Source organism: Epargyreus clarus, unplaced genomic scaffold (genome assembly GCF_041222505.1).
Source record: "Epargyreus clarus isolate Ecla_fem2 unplaced genomic scaffold, WU_Ecla_fem_2.2 ptg000014l, whole genome shotgun sequence".
Lineage (NCBI taxonomy): Eukaryota > Metazoa > Arthropoda > Insecta > Lepidoptera > Hesperiidae > Epargyreus > Epargyreus clarus.
This window is the reverse complement of record NW_027332222.1, coordinates 11230265-11248466: the sequence shown is the minus strand read 5'-3', so window position 1 is coordinate 11248466 and position 18202 is coordinate 11230265. Positions and strand designations below refer to the sequence as shown.

The following is an 18202-nucleotide window of genomic DNA, read 5'->3' as shown; positions in this document are numbered from 1 at the left end:
AATGAATTAGTATACGTATTATATATGCCTTTCATTGATCACTTTTTCGAAAAAAGGGCTATTTATTAATAAAAAACAAAGTTTCTTTACGGTGAACGGAACGTCGCGTTAAATCAGGCGGTCAAGTGTCATTTTGTGGCGAAACGTCATTATACTGTAAACAAACAACGCTCGGAAGAAAATAAGGAGTTATTTAGCTTTTATAACTAAAATTGAAATAAATGACAAGTTATAAGACGTGTGCAGTGACGATGTGTAAAAGTACGATCGCTAAATATCCTAACAAATTAGCTTATACACGTTCCTAAACCGAAATCTCATAAACGTTAAAAGAACTTGCAGACAGAGGATTCAAACATATAATAGAAGTATTAATGAGAAAAAAGAATAAGGAGTGATTCCTCTACTCTAAATCATCAAACCCAGATGTAATCAGAACAAAACAGCAAGTTAAAGTATTCATATATTTCATATATTATAAAGATGTCTACGATAAGAATAGAGTTAGAATAGTATTAGTTAAGAATAGAATAAATGAATTAAAAGACGTCTACTAGAATTCTCTATTTTAAGGCCTCATTCTGTAATTAATAAGAAACAAACTATTTCGATGACTGAGTTATTATTACTTGTGCATGGATTAACTTACAGGACTGTATAATTAAAAATACATGATTTGCTAATTTTAATCTTTTATTAACCGACTGCTTTGTTTGTTAGGTTTATATGGGTCTATTATTGGGTACACACCGTAGAACTTTTGTATATATTTATATGTTACATTTACAATATTTACTACAGATAACCTCAAAGCATTTTGAAGCTGTTATTTTCTTGTATATTGAAGCTCTTGCTAAGCTGAATTTTTGTGCTGCTTGAGTGTGTACTTTCTTCATTTTTTTAATTATTTTCTGTAACAACTAGATATATAATTTTTATCATTGTCATTTTGAGAAATCTGTAGTGCAATAACAGCAACTGTATGGTCATTTTCCTTCCTTCATCTTGTTGGGTAGATTACTCAAGTAAAGAACTACTATTTCCCATTTCCTTTACTTTATGTACTTCAGAGTGCTGACCACCTTTGAAACTTCTGGTTCCTCACTTTCTATGACTCCACATTAAAAATGCTACTGCATGTTTGCTGCATCCTTGGGAGGCAGGACAGTCATCACATTTAATAATACTTTGTTTTTCATATACAGACATGGACACTGAGCACGACTTTTGATGTACCTTGTATTCAGGACAACTTTTACTTTTCATGAAACACAAACTTGCCTGCCTCTTAAACTGCACATACTCTATAACGTCGTCACAATACGATTGTCGGGAAGATCTGTAAATATAAATATAACCAATTAATAACCTTAAAACAGTTCACATAAGAATATAAGTATATTTAAAAAAATCTTAATAATTACTTGAAGACAACCTTTCTTCTGTCTGAAGTCAGTTAAGAAATGTTTTAATTGTCCGATATGATTAAATGTAAATATAAAGAATGTTTTACTTACGTTGTTTATTTGATATTTCCATAGGTTATCTCACGGAAGTTTTTGTATCCATTTTGATTTATTGCACTGCATATATGGATCTTCTTTAAGCAGGTTCACGCTATCAGCTTTAATATAGTATGGCTTCATTTCGGTTCACAACATAAATTCAACCAACTCTAACAGCAAACGATTTAATTATTATTTGTCTTCTTTGGTTTCGATGTAGTGACGCCACATGACATTTGAGGCAGCACTGTCGCCGTTTTGGGATTTAAAATCCACAGATAAAAAATCGAAAATTTCTTTTTAAAAATTAAAATACTTAGAACGTATTAAAAAATAAACGAAATACTGCATAATTTATGTTTACTTATAAGCTATCATATCCAACATATTTCATATTTTATTGTTATAACTGTCAAGTACCCAATTAACGACTCTTGGATCTCCAGTAGATAGAGAAAGAGATGGTAATCCTTACCTCTATACTCTATTGGTCTGCTTGCCACGTTACTGTCAGTAGTGTCAATACTGTCAATGTAGTGACAATTGACACTGACGAATTATCTTGTCGAATTTGACTTTTCAGTTTTTATTGTTATCACCAGATTTATCAAAACAAGATTTCTAATTATTTTTATAAATTGAACCCATGGGTTTACATTAATCCATAAATGGGTAATTCGGGCTTAAAACAACACTATGAAACTGCAGCTAAGACGGGAGTGCTGCAAATATCTAGCCACAGATTGAAGGACATACCTGTTGAAGTGTTAAACTTATCGGATCACTTGAGAAATTTGGATGTGTCGAAAAACAAAATATCGTCGTTACCAGACGACATAAGTAGATTTAAGCTGCTGAAACAGTTGAACCTGAGCTCAAATTTAATAGAAACATTACCAGGCTCTATAGTGGATTTGAAGAAACTGGAACTTCTGAATATTTCCAATAACAAAATATCGAGTCTACCTTCCGCATTTGGTAAATTGAGTAACTTGAAACAAGTGTATCTGAACAATAATAACTTTAAGCAGTTTCCCACACAGCTTTTGGGTCTAACAAATCTAGAAGTGGCAGAGCTGTCCAATAACAAGATTACTGTGGTGCCTTGTGGCATGGCACAATTGCATGTTGCAGAATTAAATTTAAGTCAAAATGAAATATCTAGTCTTGGAGACCTGCATCAAGCACCTCGGTTAAAAATCTTGAGATTAGAAGAGAACTGTCTAAGTTTAGATGCCATTACTCCCGATTTGCTTAGAGAATCAAAAATCCATACAATAAATCTGGATGGGAATTTGTTTGAATCAAAACAACTCGCATCATTGGAAGGATACAATGAATACACGGAAAGATATACAGCTATGAAGAAAAAAATGTTTTGACAATACATTCCCAATTTACTGCACTGCACAAAATATACACTTTTCTATCAACTATAAAACAATGTATCAAGCACAGTTTGGGCACTGCTTAAAAGTTAAATCTTAATACTTATTATTAGTTCTATTCTAGGTTGAAGAAACGAATAATAAAATGTAATGTCAAATGTACAAGTATACAATTTTATAATGATACAGCTATAAAACGATATAAATTAATTGAGAATCATTTCGTGTATTAATAATTTTATGATTAAAATAAATGTATTACACATATAAAGCTCACTTAGCTAGTCTAATTTTTTTATCATACCAAAGAAGTTATAACTTCTAATTTATTATGGATACATATATGTACAGTTACTCTAAAAATAGCTAAAAACGTGTGTATATAGGTATAGTTCGTGCCAAACTGCTAGTCCGCTCAGAAGTTCATTTAATTCAGCGATGCAATTCATTTCTCTATTCAGAGCGGACTCACAGTTTTACACGGATTGTACACATGTAAGAAGTTATCTTTGGCATATTAAAAAGTCAAGTAAGAGTATCAATATTTACATGCACAAGGAGTGACTCTATTACAAAACTAAATATTGTAACAAGCAATCAAAGAATAACATATAACACAACACATGCCATGATCTAACATAACATATTATATTTTATCACGAGCCTAAAAAATAAATGTCTACATGACTTGCAATATCCACTAGTTAAGTTCATAACGTCAATTACAAACTTTGTAAAAAATCACTGATCATTTAACCCAAATGCATTAAAAGAATATTATAACTTCAATAATATTAACTTGCAGTCATAGGAAACTTATAAAAATAATTTTATAGGATACATTATGTTAAAAATTAGCCAATTCCTGTTTTGTTTTATATTTAATTTATTTCTGAACATTATGTATAAAGAGGTTGTAAAAAGATTAAAGGACAATAATTGAAGTATGTCATCAGATAAAATCATATTTTTCTATGTACTATTTAGACAGACACCCAATCTCAGTGCGGTCACATTAAGGAAAATATAAATGTTCATACACACTATGTAGGCAACATGATTTTGTTTTGCCACATCGTGTCTGCTACATACAATAATTGTAAAGATAAATGTACAATTTAAGAGAAAGTTTAGTTTTGTATGAAATTATTTGAGATTATTATCTAATACATTTCTCAGTGGTGTCATAGATTGGCACGGGACATATTAATAATAATTTAAATATTTGTATGATACCACCAATGTTTTACTTTTATATTTAGGCTAAAAAAAATCTTAGTATTTCAAAAAAATCTTTAATAACAGACACAGTCCAATTACAACCTTATAATATCTCTATAAATATATTATACCTACTTTTCCCATCAATGTATGACTGACGATTGCTATTCTATAGTTATATTCTACATAATTATATGAATACATTAGATTCATAATACATGTCTTAAACATTTATGTATTAGTTACATTGTTTTATTTATATTAGATATTATAGTCATAATTCCAATTTTTTGCTATACTTTTTTGTAGCGCTTCCTTAATAATTTATGTATCATATTCAAATTAAATATTTTTTTTTGTCATCAGATGTATTTCTTTTGCGTACAGAAAAAAGATAAAAATATTGATTACTTTTAGGTTTAAAAATAAACTTATCGCAATTATATACAAGAGTGTATTACGTAATATTAAATAAGGTATTTAAGTTTGTTTTTAAAGTTCGTCGTTTTTGTTAACTAAAGATTTATCTGAATCTAATAAAATTATGGCGTAACGACGAGTCATAGCACCAAATGATCAATATTCAAACCTGAAGGCATTTTGTGTTACATAGGGTAAAAAATATAGTGGATGAAACATAAATTATTTCAGATCACTATCTTATGGGTTTACTATATATTAACACGATACAATAGGCTGCTGAGAAACATTCTTTCTTTATCAAACAGCTTCATTTATGCGCTAGACTTGGTTTTGTTTAGTTTCTGTGCACTTCTGCCTGGACCGTTTATTATAGATTTGTTTCTGTGTACTTAAATTTTGTAACGCTTCATTTAAATGCAGTTTACTTTGTAATGCCTATCGAACCAGAACGCAGCAGCGTTTGGCACTGCTATTAAAAGAATAGAATAGATGTGGCGGTGGCCTACCGAGCGACGAAAAATTCTCCCAACTTTGTCTTTGAATTTTTATTGATTCCCAGTAATTAAAAGTTTGTGATACAGCTGCCGCCAGGAGACTACCAAGGCGAATATGTAAAGCACCGAGGGAGCCTCAACCCTCTGGCGCCGCCGGTCACCCAACCACACCCTACCCAACACCAAAACTGCCGGTAGGTACAAAATTAGGCTCGATTTGTGTAGAAAATCCATTAACTGAATTATTACGTAACCTGACTTCATCGCCATTTACAATGGAATGGTCAAAGCGGAAAATAGCTGTAGTTATGACGAATTCTGGCCCTAAAAATAACATTTCATACTTACGACATAGCCCTCACTGGTTGACGCAAATCCGGCACATCCTGTATTGTCTAAATCTTGTTTCCTTCAGGGAAGTAGTTTGAATCTGAAAGCAATATGTGCTGTTATAACAGCATTGTATTCATTCTACAATATTTACATTTTACTTACGATAACCGCAAACCAATCTAAACTGTATTGATCCGTTTTCAACCCTCCAAGGTGGTTCGAAGCGTCTAAATACTTGATAGGCAGGTTGCTGCATACTGCATTGTTACGGTGAGTAACTCGCGTCAATTCCGTTATCTTATTTGATTTGGACAATATTTTAAAATAATTTTAAGTTTGTTTCTCATACACCGTTGTGTTTTAATTAGACAGTTCGAGTATTTTTTTGTATTAATCATTGTGGGTGTGTAATTACATACAATGTTAAATTTACGCCAGAAATTAATTAACGGCTAAATTAAAGGTCTTCGAACTTTGTGTTTTATAAAATCTATGAAGGTTTGCGTTTTGGTTTGAAGGATGTGATAGGATGTTGACAGCGGCAGACGGCAGGTATCACTTTAAATCGGGTGAGTATATTTCGCGTTTACTGCGTCTATAAAGTTAATCTTGGATAATAAATATGAATGTCAGTTTACCTAACAGCTACATCGTGATTTATGTGGTAAGTACCCGTCATGTTATTTAATGATAGAAGTAGCAAACAAGCATGCAATCCACCTGATGGTAAGTGGAAACTGCTGCCTATGGTCATCTGTAAATTATCCCAAGTATGAAACCATGAGGTCGTTTACCGATCCATTGCTATAACTGATTTATAATATGGGAGAAGCAGACGAGTATGCAGTGTACCTGATGGTAAGTGGCTACTGCCGCTCATGGACATCTGTAATCAACTGCAGAGAGGATTAGATATTCCTACCTGACGTCGGCCACAGATGCGCCGCTACCCCTGAGGACTAAGCTGGGACGCCTCGGAAAAGTATGTCTCCCTTACCACACCCTTCAAACCAGAACACAGCAGCGCTTAAGACTACTGTTAATAGGCAGAAATAACTTAAGTTGGAACGCTTCTAATTAGTTCTCTCTTACCTCATCCTTCAAATCGAACATAGCACCGCTATTAACACTATTGTTATTAGGCGGTTATAGGTGTAGTGGTGGTGTATTCGGAGTCGACATAAAAAATATTCTTTATATTTCTGCACGATTCAAATATACACTAAGTAGATGTGGATCGGAGAGATATAAGTTGCTATGGAAGTAATTGAGTTGTTATTGCGATTGTTGATTTAATAATAAATCTGAAATCGATTAGATCAATAACGTCACCAATATAAAGGCGGATTTACAGAAAATTCGATGCGCATTACGTGCGGCGTCGGAAGTTTGTTCTTTAAACTGTTTAGCTATACTTTCATGCTCTCCAGATTCCCGAGAAAAGGATAGGCCCTTAAAGGTGTGTAGTGTGACGTAACCGTGATATTGCATTTAGTAAACCTTACTATTTGATTTAGATCATTATACTGACAAATAAATAATAATATGTATTTACTTGTGTAATCTAAATATATATAACTCAAAGGTGACTGACTGACATAGTGATCTATCAACGCACAGCCCAAACCACTGGACGGATCGGGCTGAAATTTGGCTTGCAGGTAGATGTTATGACGTAGGCATCCGCTAAGAAAGGATTTTGATCAATTCTACCCCCAATGGGATAAAATAGGGGATGAAAATATTACTTCGTAACACGAGCGAAGCCGCGGGCAAAAGCTCGTACAATAATAAAATTCTATAAAATACAGTTGCATTTTTAGGCTGGGCGTGTCAAATAGTATTGAGTGCAGGATCACGTTAGTTATCTTTGAAGGTTGCTTGTAAGATAAGTACATTAAGGTGGGTAGGTACTAGGTACCCATGAGAATGTAACAAATGTGTAATTTTATTATTTATTTATGAGTTATAGCGTCGTTGAATCTTGACGGCAGGACTGATTGATAGACGTTGCTCATAATTAGATTAGATTACTCTTTGACCGCACAATGGCTCATCAATAGATGGATACGGTATCAGTGAGCTTTGGATTGGTCGTGCAATGATTAATTGTTTATTTTTGTTAAAACAATGGGGACATTAGATTACTCTTTGACCGCACAATGGCACATCAATAGATGGATACGGTATCAGTGAGCTTTGGATTGGTCGTGCAATGATTAATTGTTTATTTTTGTTAAAACAATGGGGACATTTAGTGACTATTCCATTAGACGGCTGATTGGAACCTCAACTTTGTAAGGAAATGTGACTATGTTTTTCGTGACCAATTTACGATGTTTAAAAGTTATTTACAAACGGTGAAACTTTGTATACTCAGTTCGCTTGGACGTCAATATTCGATCCATGTGATTTAGATTAGGAATAGGCAAAAACGCGCGGTAAACTGGTCTATTGTGTTCGGATTCGGACGTATTATCGGTCGTTAGTCGTTATCGTGTAGTAGTCGACGCACGCGGCGCTTGCATCAGGCGGAGTATGGAGCTGTGAGCTGACTCAGTTGTTGTCATACTTTAGTGAGTGTTGCATGCCGTCCGATATTCTATGAACAGTGTCGTGTTATTGCTCGCGTTCACGTTTTATAATGCAAATCCCATCCGTTTAGAATTTTGTTGACAGTGATTTTTGATTTGCAACTAACGTAAGTACTTAATTGGATCCTTATTTTATAGGAATGTTTACAGTGAAATATTTATAATTTATACGTTTAGATAACGCAGTGATTTTCGTTTTGAAAGGTAATTAACTAAGCCTTCCACAAACCCACATCGGTGCATCGTGGTGGAGTAGGCATCAGCTCTTTCCTAATTTCCCAAGGGATAAACTATAAAGTTTAAATTGAACTTGTCTATAAAACCAATAAATACACGCAGTTCGCACATAAAATTTTATTATGAATGTTAATTTTAAAATCCAATTAATATCTAAGTACCTACTTAAATATTTATTTGCTTTTTATGTAAGTAACTATCAATTACATGAAATCTATACACTTACTAGCTGACCCGAAAAATGTTAAGGGTGAACAACCCTTATCATTTAGGGGGATGAAAAATAGATGTTGGCCGATTCTCATAGATACCGGATAAGCACAAAAAATTTCTTCAAAATCGGTCAAGCCGTTTCGGAGGAGTATGGCAACGAAAACTGTGACACGAGAATTTTATATATTAGATAGGTTTTATGTAATTGATTAATAACGTTTCCAATTCCTTATTTAGTAACATTACTCACATTTACGTTTATTTGCTAGTATAAAACTATAATCGCAGTTATTGTTTTAAATGTTGCCGTGCCCAGACAGCGAGTGACTTCCTTTAATATTTATGAAGATTAACCTTCGAGTGAAGAATTTATATGTGAAAATAAATTTCAGACAGAGTCTCCATCATCTGTACATTCACCTTATGGTCGGTAACATCCTAATTTCCGTACAAAAGTGGTCTCATTCTTCTATGATTGCTCAATACATCGCAGGAATAATCCTATATTATAAATATTTTTTGATATACCTCACACCTATTTACTTTGTAGTTCAAACATCCTGTAGTTACTTCGTTTATGACAATTTTATTTATATGTCATATCTATTATTTAGCAATTTAATAAAAATATATGGTTTGCAAGTTTACGTATATGTTTACAGTAATTGGACGCTACAAGCGGGTTAGAAGGTCCGATTACGATATTTTTTGACTCGTAATCAAAACTTATCTTCGGTTATTTTTAAATGCTTCTTTAGATGTAAAAGTAAAGGTGATTTAACTTACAATGAATTTTAATTTTAAAATGTTCATAATATCTATATAAGATAAATTATTTTTTACGAGTGAATTGTTTTAAACCAGAATGCAAATTTCAAAATCCGGATTTCTGTCAATAAAACAGATTGGCAGACATAATAACCATACTTGATGCATAATTATTGTGTTAATGCCAAAGGTCTAAAATGTTAAGGAAACTTGAAACCAAGTAACCGTTGTTCCATACATAATATGTATATCGTAATATCACTCTATTTTTACGAAATAAGAAATTTCTTATCTGCTCGAAACTTTGTGGGAGATACAAAACTACCTGACCCTACCATTGTTTTTTGTTGTCCAATTGTGTGTTGCATAACTCAAACGTTTTTTTAGAAATCTAATTTGAATGACAACCTTAAGACAACACAACAACAACCTTAAGAGACAGTAACTAACAATAAAACATAGATTAAAAAAAAACCTTTAGACTAACCAGATCCCTCTGTTTTACCTATATATTTTTCAAGAACCGGTTAACATATTTTTTGTTACCGGAAACTTTAAACAATGTGTTTTAGAAGTTGCTTTTATTCTGTATTTTTTATATTTTTTGGTCGTTTGCCTTATACGTATGTCTTAGGTTTAAAACTCAAGAATTAGAACTATCTTTCAACCAGAAGGGCGCCACACACGTTATGTGAGATGTGAAATGATAACCTTTAATTTATTCTAGAATTTCTAGCTTTACTATTATCACCACGTGAATTTATCTTTTAACGGAAGATTACTAGCCACGGGAACCTATTAGGTACATACATAGTCTGAGTAAGTGCATGTTTATACAATTAAAAACGGTCAATATTCTTATCTTATCTGCAAGACTAAATTGCTACAGTGATAGTTGGACGTTAAAAAGTATTTTGAAATTATACACATTTTGAAAGTCGACTGTAATGTCTTGCATTAGGAATGTGATGTGATATGTTGATCTGTTACCCAAACTGTGGTATATAAAAACGAACAGTAAAAGTACCTAATCGAAGGCCAGTAACTGTAGTAACAGGAATATTTACTGATCTTTTGTATATACATATCTAGAGTAGGTACCTACCTACATTTAGACACGGTCTTGTAGGTATGCACTTATAACTTTTAAATATTATTAAGTACGATTTTATCAAAGAGTCATTGGTTCTGGTCATTTGCTTATTATTATAATATTATTTTGCTGGTCCTTATTGTAACAGGGGTTCCCTTGATTCGATCACCTGTATCCATACTTCTGATTAATACTTAATTTGGTACTACCCACTTAAGTATGTGAACTCTTAAAAATGCAGAATTTAACAGTACGAAAGTTAATAGTCAGTTATAAGGCAGAGTGAGCGTATATAGTGGAATGACGATAGGTATTTTTGCGTGCAGACCATATTATAGTGAGTCAGTCCACAAAATAAAAACTAATATTTTGTGGTCAGTCTGTCACCCATGGATATCTGTAACCAACAGGATGTCTTGTTACAACTACATACCCTGTTCTATAAGGATATAGAATAGGGGATGTAGTGTAACAAGCTGATCACAGTTACGTCGCCTTTCCTAAAGGCTCAAGGTACAAGAGGTCGATCACAGATGTCATACCATTTCTGAACGCTATAATGGTCGTCTCATATTTAAGACAAAAAGACGACATCCACCTTTCCAACGAAACACTGCTTTATGCTAGCAGTTTATCAACTGCTACTCATATCTGACGGAGTTAGCTACCTCCCTTGTCGAACAGTACCTACGAACAGTACGTCCTCTAAACTACGTAGTTACGCAATAACATAAATAATACAATTTATGTATATATTTAGTTTGTGCTAAATAGAAACCGTGACGTGTTTAAATTGTTTATAACTCTCATCGGGGTTATCGTTATCACTTCTCGTCCATGCACGGTCCGGCGCACAGAGATCATCTGTATTGTCAATCGGCACGATCTTCTCCGATGATATCAAAATTGCTAGTGATAACACGAGGTAGGTGTTTTGTAGCCTATCTACCTAAGTACATACCTAAGACATGACGGACTAGTGCTACTATATATAGTAGATTGGATATGGAAAAGTGTCGTCTACGACTTATTGCTAATTGGTAATAAGTTGTCCAATATTGATATTAAACGTCAATCAATATAAGATGGTGACAGTGTGAAGTGGGGTGAAAGATTTTGTGAGGTTTACTCCCTATTTGAATAGGGGTTGAAAGTCTGTTTGAACATTTTGTTTTAGGTTTTTTGGGTAGAAATAATGAAACACCTATTTTGCCGCTTTAAAAAAACCAGGAAACCTTAAGGGGGTAAAATAAGGATTTTAAGTTGGTTTGTAAAACCGCCAATTTTGAAACAACAATTATGAAATTTTGTAAACATAAAACTATAAAACATCTTTTTTTGGCGCTTTCGAAAAATCAAACGAGTAAAATGAGGATATGTGAGAGTTTGTATTAGAATTTCATTTTATAATTTACGCGTACGAATGCATAACAAATAAACTTTAAGTATACCATAGTATTATTTGGCATACTTAAAGTTTATTTACTATGCATTCGTCATTCGTATTATGCATTTGTCATTCGTCATTATTCCAAATATCTCACGCTCCTTCCAGCATACTATTTATAAAAATATCCTATCTAATATTTAACTTTCTAGAACGACGAAGTTTAAGCTTTGCATTTTTCAAAAGGAAGTTTTTATTTTAAATTTATTTAGTATATTTAATATAGGGAAGTATTACGGCCACTTAAATATTTGTGTAAATTAATTCAGTAAGTAATTTTATTTTCAGATTAACATTAATTATATATAAAAATAAAATCAAACTAAAATAAGTAAAAATAAAGAATTAAAAAATTAACAAAGACCTGCCTGCGTAAAACTGTAAAAATGAATTAAAATTAAGATAAACAAAGAATCCTCATAATTTTATTCAGTTGAGAATGTTAATAAGTATGTATTTGTAGTTTTCCTTTTGGTTGGATTAAAATTAGGTACTTAATTTTTAACTTGTGAAACACTATAAATGAAAACGATTGGTATTTGATTTGTATTGTTCTAAACAACAATACATTTAATTTATATCGTGTGGGTGGGCAAATCTTTTGAACTTTGATCTTTGGATTAATATTAAGATTTTCAATTAAATAAAAAATAAAAAATTAATTAAAAAATAAATATGTAGATTTTATGTAGATTTCCTTAATTTTGTATTTTAAAATGTTTTCAAATGTGGCCTGGCGATATTAATTAATTTAAATTCAAATGATTTTAACACGAGTAAAATTATATTTTGCAAATGAGCTCGTAAATTGAGGGAATTATTTTAAGAACTTAGTAAATCACTAGAATGTAATGTTTGATTTTTATAGCTTTCAGCTAGCGTCGTATAATTCTCAATTAAGCTTCAGTGAATCAGAGATCGCTAGCTCGCAAGCAGAGTAGATCAAAATATATTATGGGAAAAATTAGAGAGTTATCTTGCACATTGTCATCTATTTTCCTAAAAGCACGAAAGTACCAGGCGTTTCGACTTATTACATGATAACGTTGTATTCCTACAATGTATACTAAATGTGTGTGATAATTATGCACTTACATTGTAATTTATAGATAAATTTAATTAGTGGAATAGCGTTAGGTTTTGACCTCAGACCCCAATTTTTTTTAAAGTACATATCTATATAAAATCTTCTATATCGCGTTTTACAAATCAAATTTAAAAAGGTTGCCTATTTTTTATGTAGCTAATGTAATTTACTGTATCAATAATGTACCAAAAGGTTTTATAATTCACTCAGGGCCTGATTAACCCTTAGGCTAATTAGGCTGCAGCCTAGGGCGCGAGGATCGGGGGGGCGCGCCAAAATTGTGTGTTCTACACTTTTAATTTCATGCTAGTAAACAAAGTCAAAACTAATATATTACTTTTGAGGTCTATCGTAACGGTGGGGGCGCGTCTTCATAATTTGGGCGGTCAGAACTCTTGATCCGTCGCTGAATTCACTAGTACTAGTACTTCACTAAATAGAAAAGAGAAAAATATTTTAATATACCTATCTATCTACCTGTATATGTCGATAAATTGTATCTAGTTGTTTTTGTAGGTAATTAGGCATGTTTGCGTAAAACCAAAGAATGCACGTTGACATTTCATGCACACTGGACTATATTAATAGACATGATTAGTTCAATACATTTTGATTATTAACTGATTAGAGATTACCACGTATCAGCGTATTACAAAACATTGATTAAGTTAATGCTATTAGAAAACAAGATAAGTATAAAAATGTTACTCAATATCAAAATGGCTTGCGAGGTAAGATTTTGTATTGAATATAATAATTGTGTTCATTTTGTACAAATTTTAATAGGGATTATAAATACGGATGCATTCAACCTTTTTGCTAGCTCGTGCAATAATGGAATTAAATGTTTGATCCAAAGCGAATGGAATATAAAATTCTAAATATCATATTTCATTTTAAACTTATTCAAATAAAATTTCAGAAATACTGCGGAACACAGTGTTTTATTTTCATATACTTAGATTTATTTCGGATACTGTATACCTATAATTCTTACAGGAATACCATTACCTGTCCTTCGTCTGGTTCCATGGACCCCTAATGAAGTCCTGGATCCGCCTCTGTTATATAATAATACGTTAAGGTCCTTCCACGTGCAAGTCTGCGCAAACTTAATCGTACCTACAAAATATAACTGTGGCTAAATTGCCATTGTTAGTGCAAATATTATTCTTATCTCTTGTCGTGCGACGTCGCTCAATTTAACAGCCTGGCAGGGAAAGTTTATTAAAGTATATCTGCTAAACTTTCGCCGCACCACAGTGATATGAAATCCACACGAAATATGGACTTTATATCTTTATGCCCATATTTGTACTGTGGCCGCACCTTGTGTAATGTCTATTTGTATTTTCGATCATTAGAGGCTTGGTCAGTACCCTTAGTATGAGTTTTAACGTTTTGACAAAAATGACTGTTTTTCTATTTGTTTACGTTTTTGCCCATACATTTCCAATCACCGTCCCTAGCGGACTGTATCAGAACTGATTGGAAATGTATGGGAAGTACGTAAACAAATACAAAAATAGTCATTTTTGTCAAAACGTAAAACCTCATACTAAGGGAACAGTAAAGTTGTTTGTTCGTGGAGGCGTCGATGGTACACGTTGTCATGATTCATGAGCCTTATAGCTCCTGACGTCTTGTGATTGCGGATGTTAGGACATGGCTTCGACAAAACAGAGAGAGGAGGCCAGCCTATAGTGGTCATGAGATATTATAGAAAGCGAAGACTCGGGACAATTTCCTGTAGTAGATTGCAATGGACAAAGCGAGATGTAGGTAACTATCTATGTTGATGCTAATCTACAAGTGTCTTGTCTATTGACAGATATAATTTTTAAGTGTATTGTTTTCGATACATTTAAAAAATTCTTGGTGGAATATTCTGCAGGGCGTAGCTCATTCCACATTTTGCAAGGTCGTCGTGCAAACTATTTATAGTGATGTTTACATTTCTTACATGATTGCAAGACACTTACTTATACAAGAAATAGGTATATAATTATACTTAAACAATAAATATATAATGATGGCTGCACATTTAATTGTTGGGCTTATTTCGCGTTGCTTTGTTCCTGTAATTAATTATAATTATGTAGGTACCTATTTATTTATCGAAGAAAAAGATTTATAAAATTAATACGTCAACAGCCATGTAATGAAAAACGGTGTAGGTACCTAGAAAAAGCTATATTATCATCATCATCAACAACCCATTACTGTAACACTGCTGGGCACGGGTCTCCTCTCAGAATAAGAAGGATTAGGCCATAGTCCACCGCGCTGGCCAAGTGCGTATTGGTAGACTTCACATACCTTTGAGATTTTTTTTATAAATCTCTCAGGTATGCAGGTTTCCTCATGATGTATTCCTTCACCGATTAGCACGTGATAATTAATTTCTAATACGCACATAACTTTGAAAAATCAGAGGTGCTTAGGATTTGAACCTCGGACCCCTCGTTTGGGAGGCTGAGCTTGTTAACCACTAGGCTATCAAAAAGCTATAAGCTATAAGGAACTCACCTCGCATAAATGTATTTGGAGTTTTGGAAATTTTGGTTGGATATTAGATTGACAAGTATTTTTTTACGCCTGGAGCGAAGGTTAGGATTTTGATTTTATAACTTCTAAACTACTTGTCATAATTTGTAAAATTATGTATCTTTGGAAGCGTCATGATCATATGATCGTCCGTCATATTTATTACACAACTTATATGCTAAAATCCGTCAAGCCGTTTTGACCGCAGGGCGTGCCAAACATTATACACCTACATAGGCTACGTACGTAGGCTCCAAAAACATTACCTTCTGGAGACGGGAGAACTTTTCCAACCGCCTTTCAAACTAAGGAAACCTTGGCGGATCGCAGTTTACCTCGTATATATATATATATATATATATGACATTATCAAGATCGAGCTTTATCTATAGAGTTTTATTTGGTTTACTTAGAGCACTAGCACACATGCTACTTTTTACCGAAAAATTGGTACTGTATATCGCTGAAGGTGGTCGCTTTTTTTAAGAACTGGCGACTGAAGATTTCGCACCGTTTGGAAAGCTAGAGCAAGCCATCAAACATATTTAAGCGCCAACCAATTTTGCACGTTCGAAGCGGCAATCGAACGCAATATACTCGATGCACTGCAGTCGCAAAAACGCGCAATTTCGGTAAAACAAGCGAACGCAGCGTCGCAACCGTAAAAACGAATCGCTGATACTATATGTAGCATGTCTGCTAGGCCCGTTACTATGTACACGTATCTCAATTTTGATCAAAATATATCAAACAACCAATTTAATTTTTATTTTCGTAGGTTTTATATGCAAGAGTGACGGTTACCGAGCTTCATAATGGCTGCTTTCAATGTCGTAGTGGGCTGCATCATGGCACTCCTCATCATACTGTTTACAATAAGCTCCATCGCTAGATACTATATTAAGGTAAGTGATATAAATTAATATTGATTACGCTCGACTGACCCGACCCGAACTCGCAGTTGGCTTGATTTAATTTGCAAGTATATTGTTTGAAGATATTGTTTACGAGTATTGGGTTGGTAGCAATAAGTATATCTATTTATATTAGATGTAAATAGGCATATTTAGTTTTCTAGTTTTGTAGAGTTTCAAAATACGAGTATCATTCAAAAAGATAAGTTTTTTTACTTAAAGAGGAGAAGAGGAATTTTCTTTTTTTTATCACGCATCATGTTCGAAAAATTAAAAATAGGTACACCATTTATACATTTTGTAAAAAAAACAAACAAAAAGTTTATTAACACATTACGAATAACTTAAAAACCAGAGAAGGAGTACCTTGGTTGAAACTAACGTATGTTTTTTTTCCAAATATATGCAATATTCGGGTAAAAAAACATAAAGAGACAAATACAAAGAGAGACCAGAAACAAATATTTAACTGCCACGCAAATATTGGATCGTACCGGAAACCGAATCCATGACCCCGGTGTAGTGTCAATAGCGTTGCCAACAACTACTTATTGCATTGTTTCAAAATTTTGCGTATTTTAAGAAAAGTTTTGGCTCTGGCCATGTGCATATTAGTAGACTTCATCCATAATTGAGAAGATATTATGATCTTCTCCTTGAAATTAGTGCAAATTCATTTTTAAATGACACATCTACCATGGTCGTACATTAGTAGCTTTCCGTCAGTATGGGTTTTTGGAAAGGGTCGACAAAAAAGTGGCGTCAAATATTGTCGGCAAAGAAAAAAGGTCCTCCTATTTGAATACCGTTTGCCTATACCTCCCCCATATAACTCCCCCTAATATCCCAATATACGTCCATGTCATGTAACTTTCTCAGGCTCCTGAAAAGCAATGGGGAGTGACCGGGTCATCACTGTCCAACTGTTGGGCGCGGATTTCCTTTCAGAATGAGAAGGATTAGGCCATAGTCCACCGCGCTTGCCAAGTGCGTATTGGTAGACTTCACATACCTTTGAGAACTTTTTTTAAAGATCTGTGTGGTATACAGGTTTCCTCACGACGTTTTTCTTCACTCTTAAAACGTGTGATCATTAATTTCTAATGCGCACATAAAATCTATAATTACTTATTGCATGTCCAGCACCTATTTCCCCATAATATATTTTCGCGTGAGAATTTTATATAAGGTAAGAAGAACAATAGTACCTAATTATTTAATTATAACTTGTTGCAGTTCACATTGTTCATAGTGCTGTCGCTAATATTTGCGTCCGCGCCGTTACCACTTATGTTGCTTCGACCTTTTGATCCTAAGAATGCATTGTAAGTATACTTATGGATATTATTTTTAAGTTATTACTAACTTTTAGTACTAAGTACGGTAAGCGTACGTCGCATGTAATGTAAAAAGAACATAAACACTTTATTTATAACTAGCTGACCCGGCAAACTTTGTACCACATCAAAATCTATTTATCAAATATATTTCATATAAATATATAAATAAAATATAGCCTATGTTACTCGTGGATAATGGATAAGCTTTCTTTCGAACGGTAGGAAAGAATTTTTAAAATCGGTCCAGTAGTTTTTGAGCCTATTCATTACAATCAAACAAAGAAACAAAGTTTTCCTCTTTATAATATTAGTATACTTAGATAAAAAATCGACGCCTATTGTAACACTTGCCACAACAGGGTAGTAGTCGCTACTGCATCGTCTTAAATGAACACTAGAAGTCATTTTGCACATTTCTAAGAGCCCCGAGGCTAGTCATTCTTATAAAATTAATAAGACATGATATGACTTATTTTAAAAATCGGATTTTCTATCAATCAAACATGTGGTGATGGTCAACGATATATTGGTGGTGGTAGAGTAATATAGTGACAATAAGGAGAATTTTTAATAATTAGCATATCATTATTACTCAATA

General features: G+C 33.2%; 2 protein-coding genes and 1 long non-coding RNA gene across 6 annotated transcripts in view; 2 read left to right on the top strand and 1 right to left on the bottom strand.

Moving 5' to 3' along the window:
- The window catches only part of AGPAT2 (1-acylglycerol-3-phosphate O-acyltransferase 2), a 34989-nt gene that overhangs the window by 7427 nt on the left and 9360 nt on the right, over nt 1-18202 (top strand). Inside the window, exons 2-4 of one of the 4 annotated variants that reach the window (XM_073080129.1) lie at nt 5119-5225; nt 16129-16255; nt 17501-17589. In XM_073080129.1, coding sequence (XP_072936230.1) covers nt 16166-16255; nt 17501-17589 — 179 coding nt within the window. In that variant the 5' untranslated portion in view covers nt 5119-5225; nt 16129-16165. Of the gene's footprint in view, nt 1-5118; nt 5226-7810; nt 8066-16128; nt 16256-17500; nt 17590-18202 lie in introns of those variants that run through there. The other 3 variants (XM_073080130.1, XM_073080128.1, XM_073080131.1) reach the window with 3 other exon arrangements.
- Nucleotides 447-1925, bottom strand: LOC140747577 (uncharacterized). Its single transcript, XR_012102884.1, has 2 exons — nt 1518-1925; nt 447-1339 (listed from the first exon to the last, which is right to left on the bottom strand). It is a non-coding gene; the product is annotated as an uncharacterized LOC140747577 (long non-coding RNA).
- On the top strand, nt 2029-3113 carry LOC140747583 (leucine-rich repeat-containing protein 57). Its single transcript, XM_073080133.1, has one exon. The coding sequence runs from the start codon at nt 2174-2176 to the stop codon at nt 2885-2887; it is 714 nt and encodes a 237-aa protein (XP_072936234.1). The 5' UTR covers nt 2029-2173; the 3' UTR covers nt 2888-3113.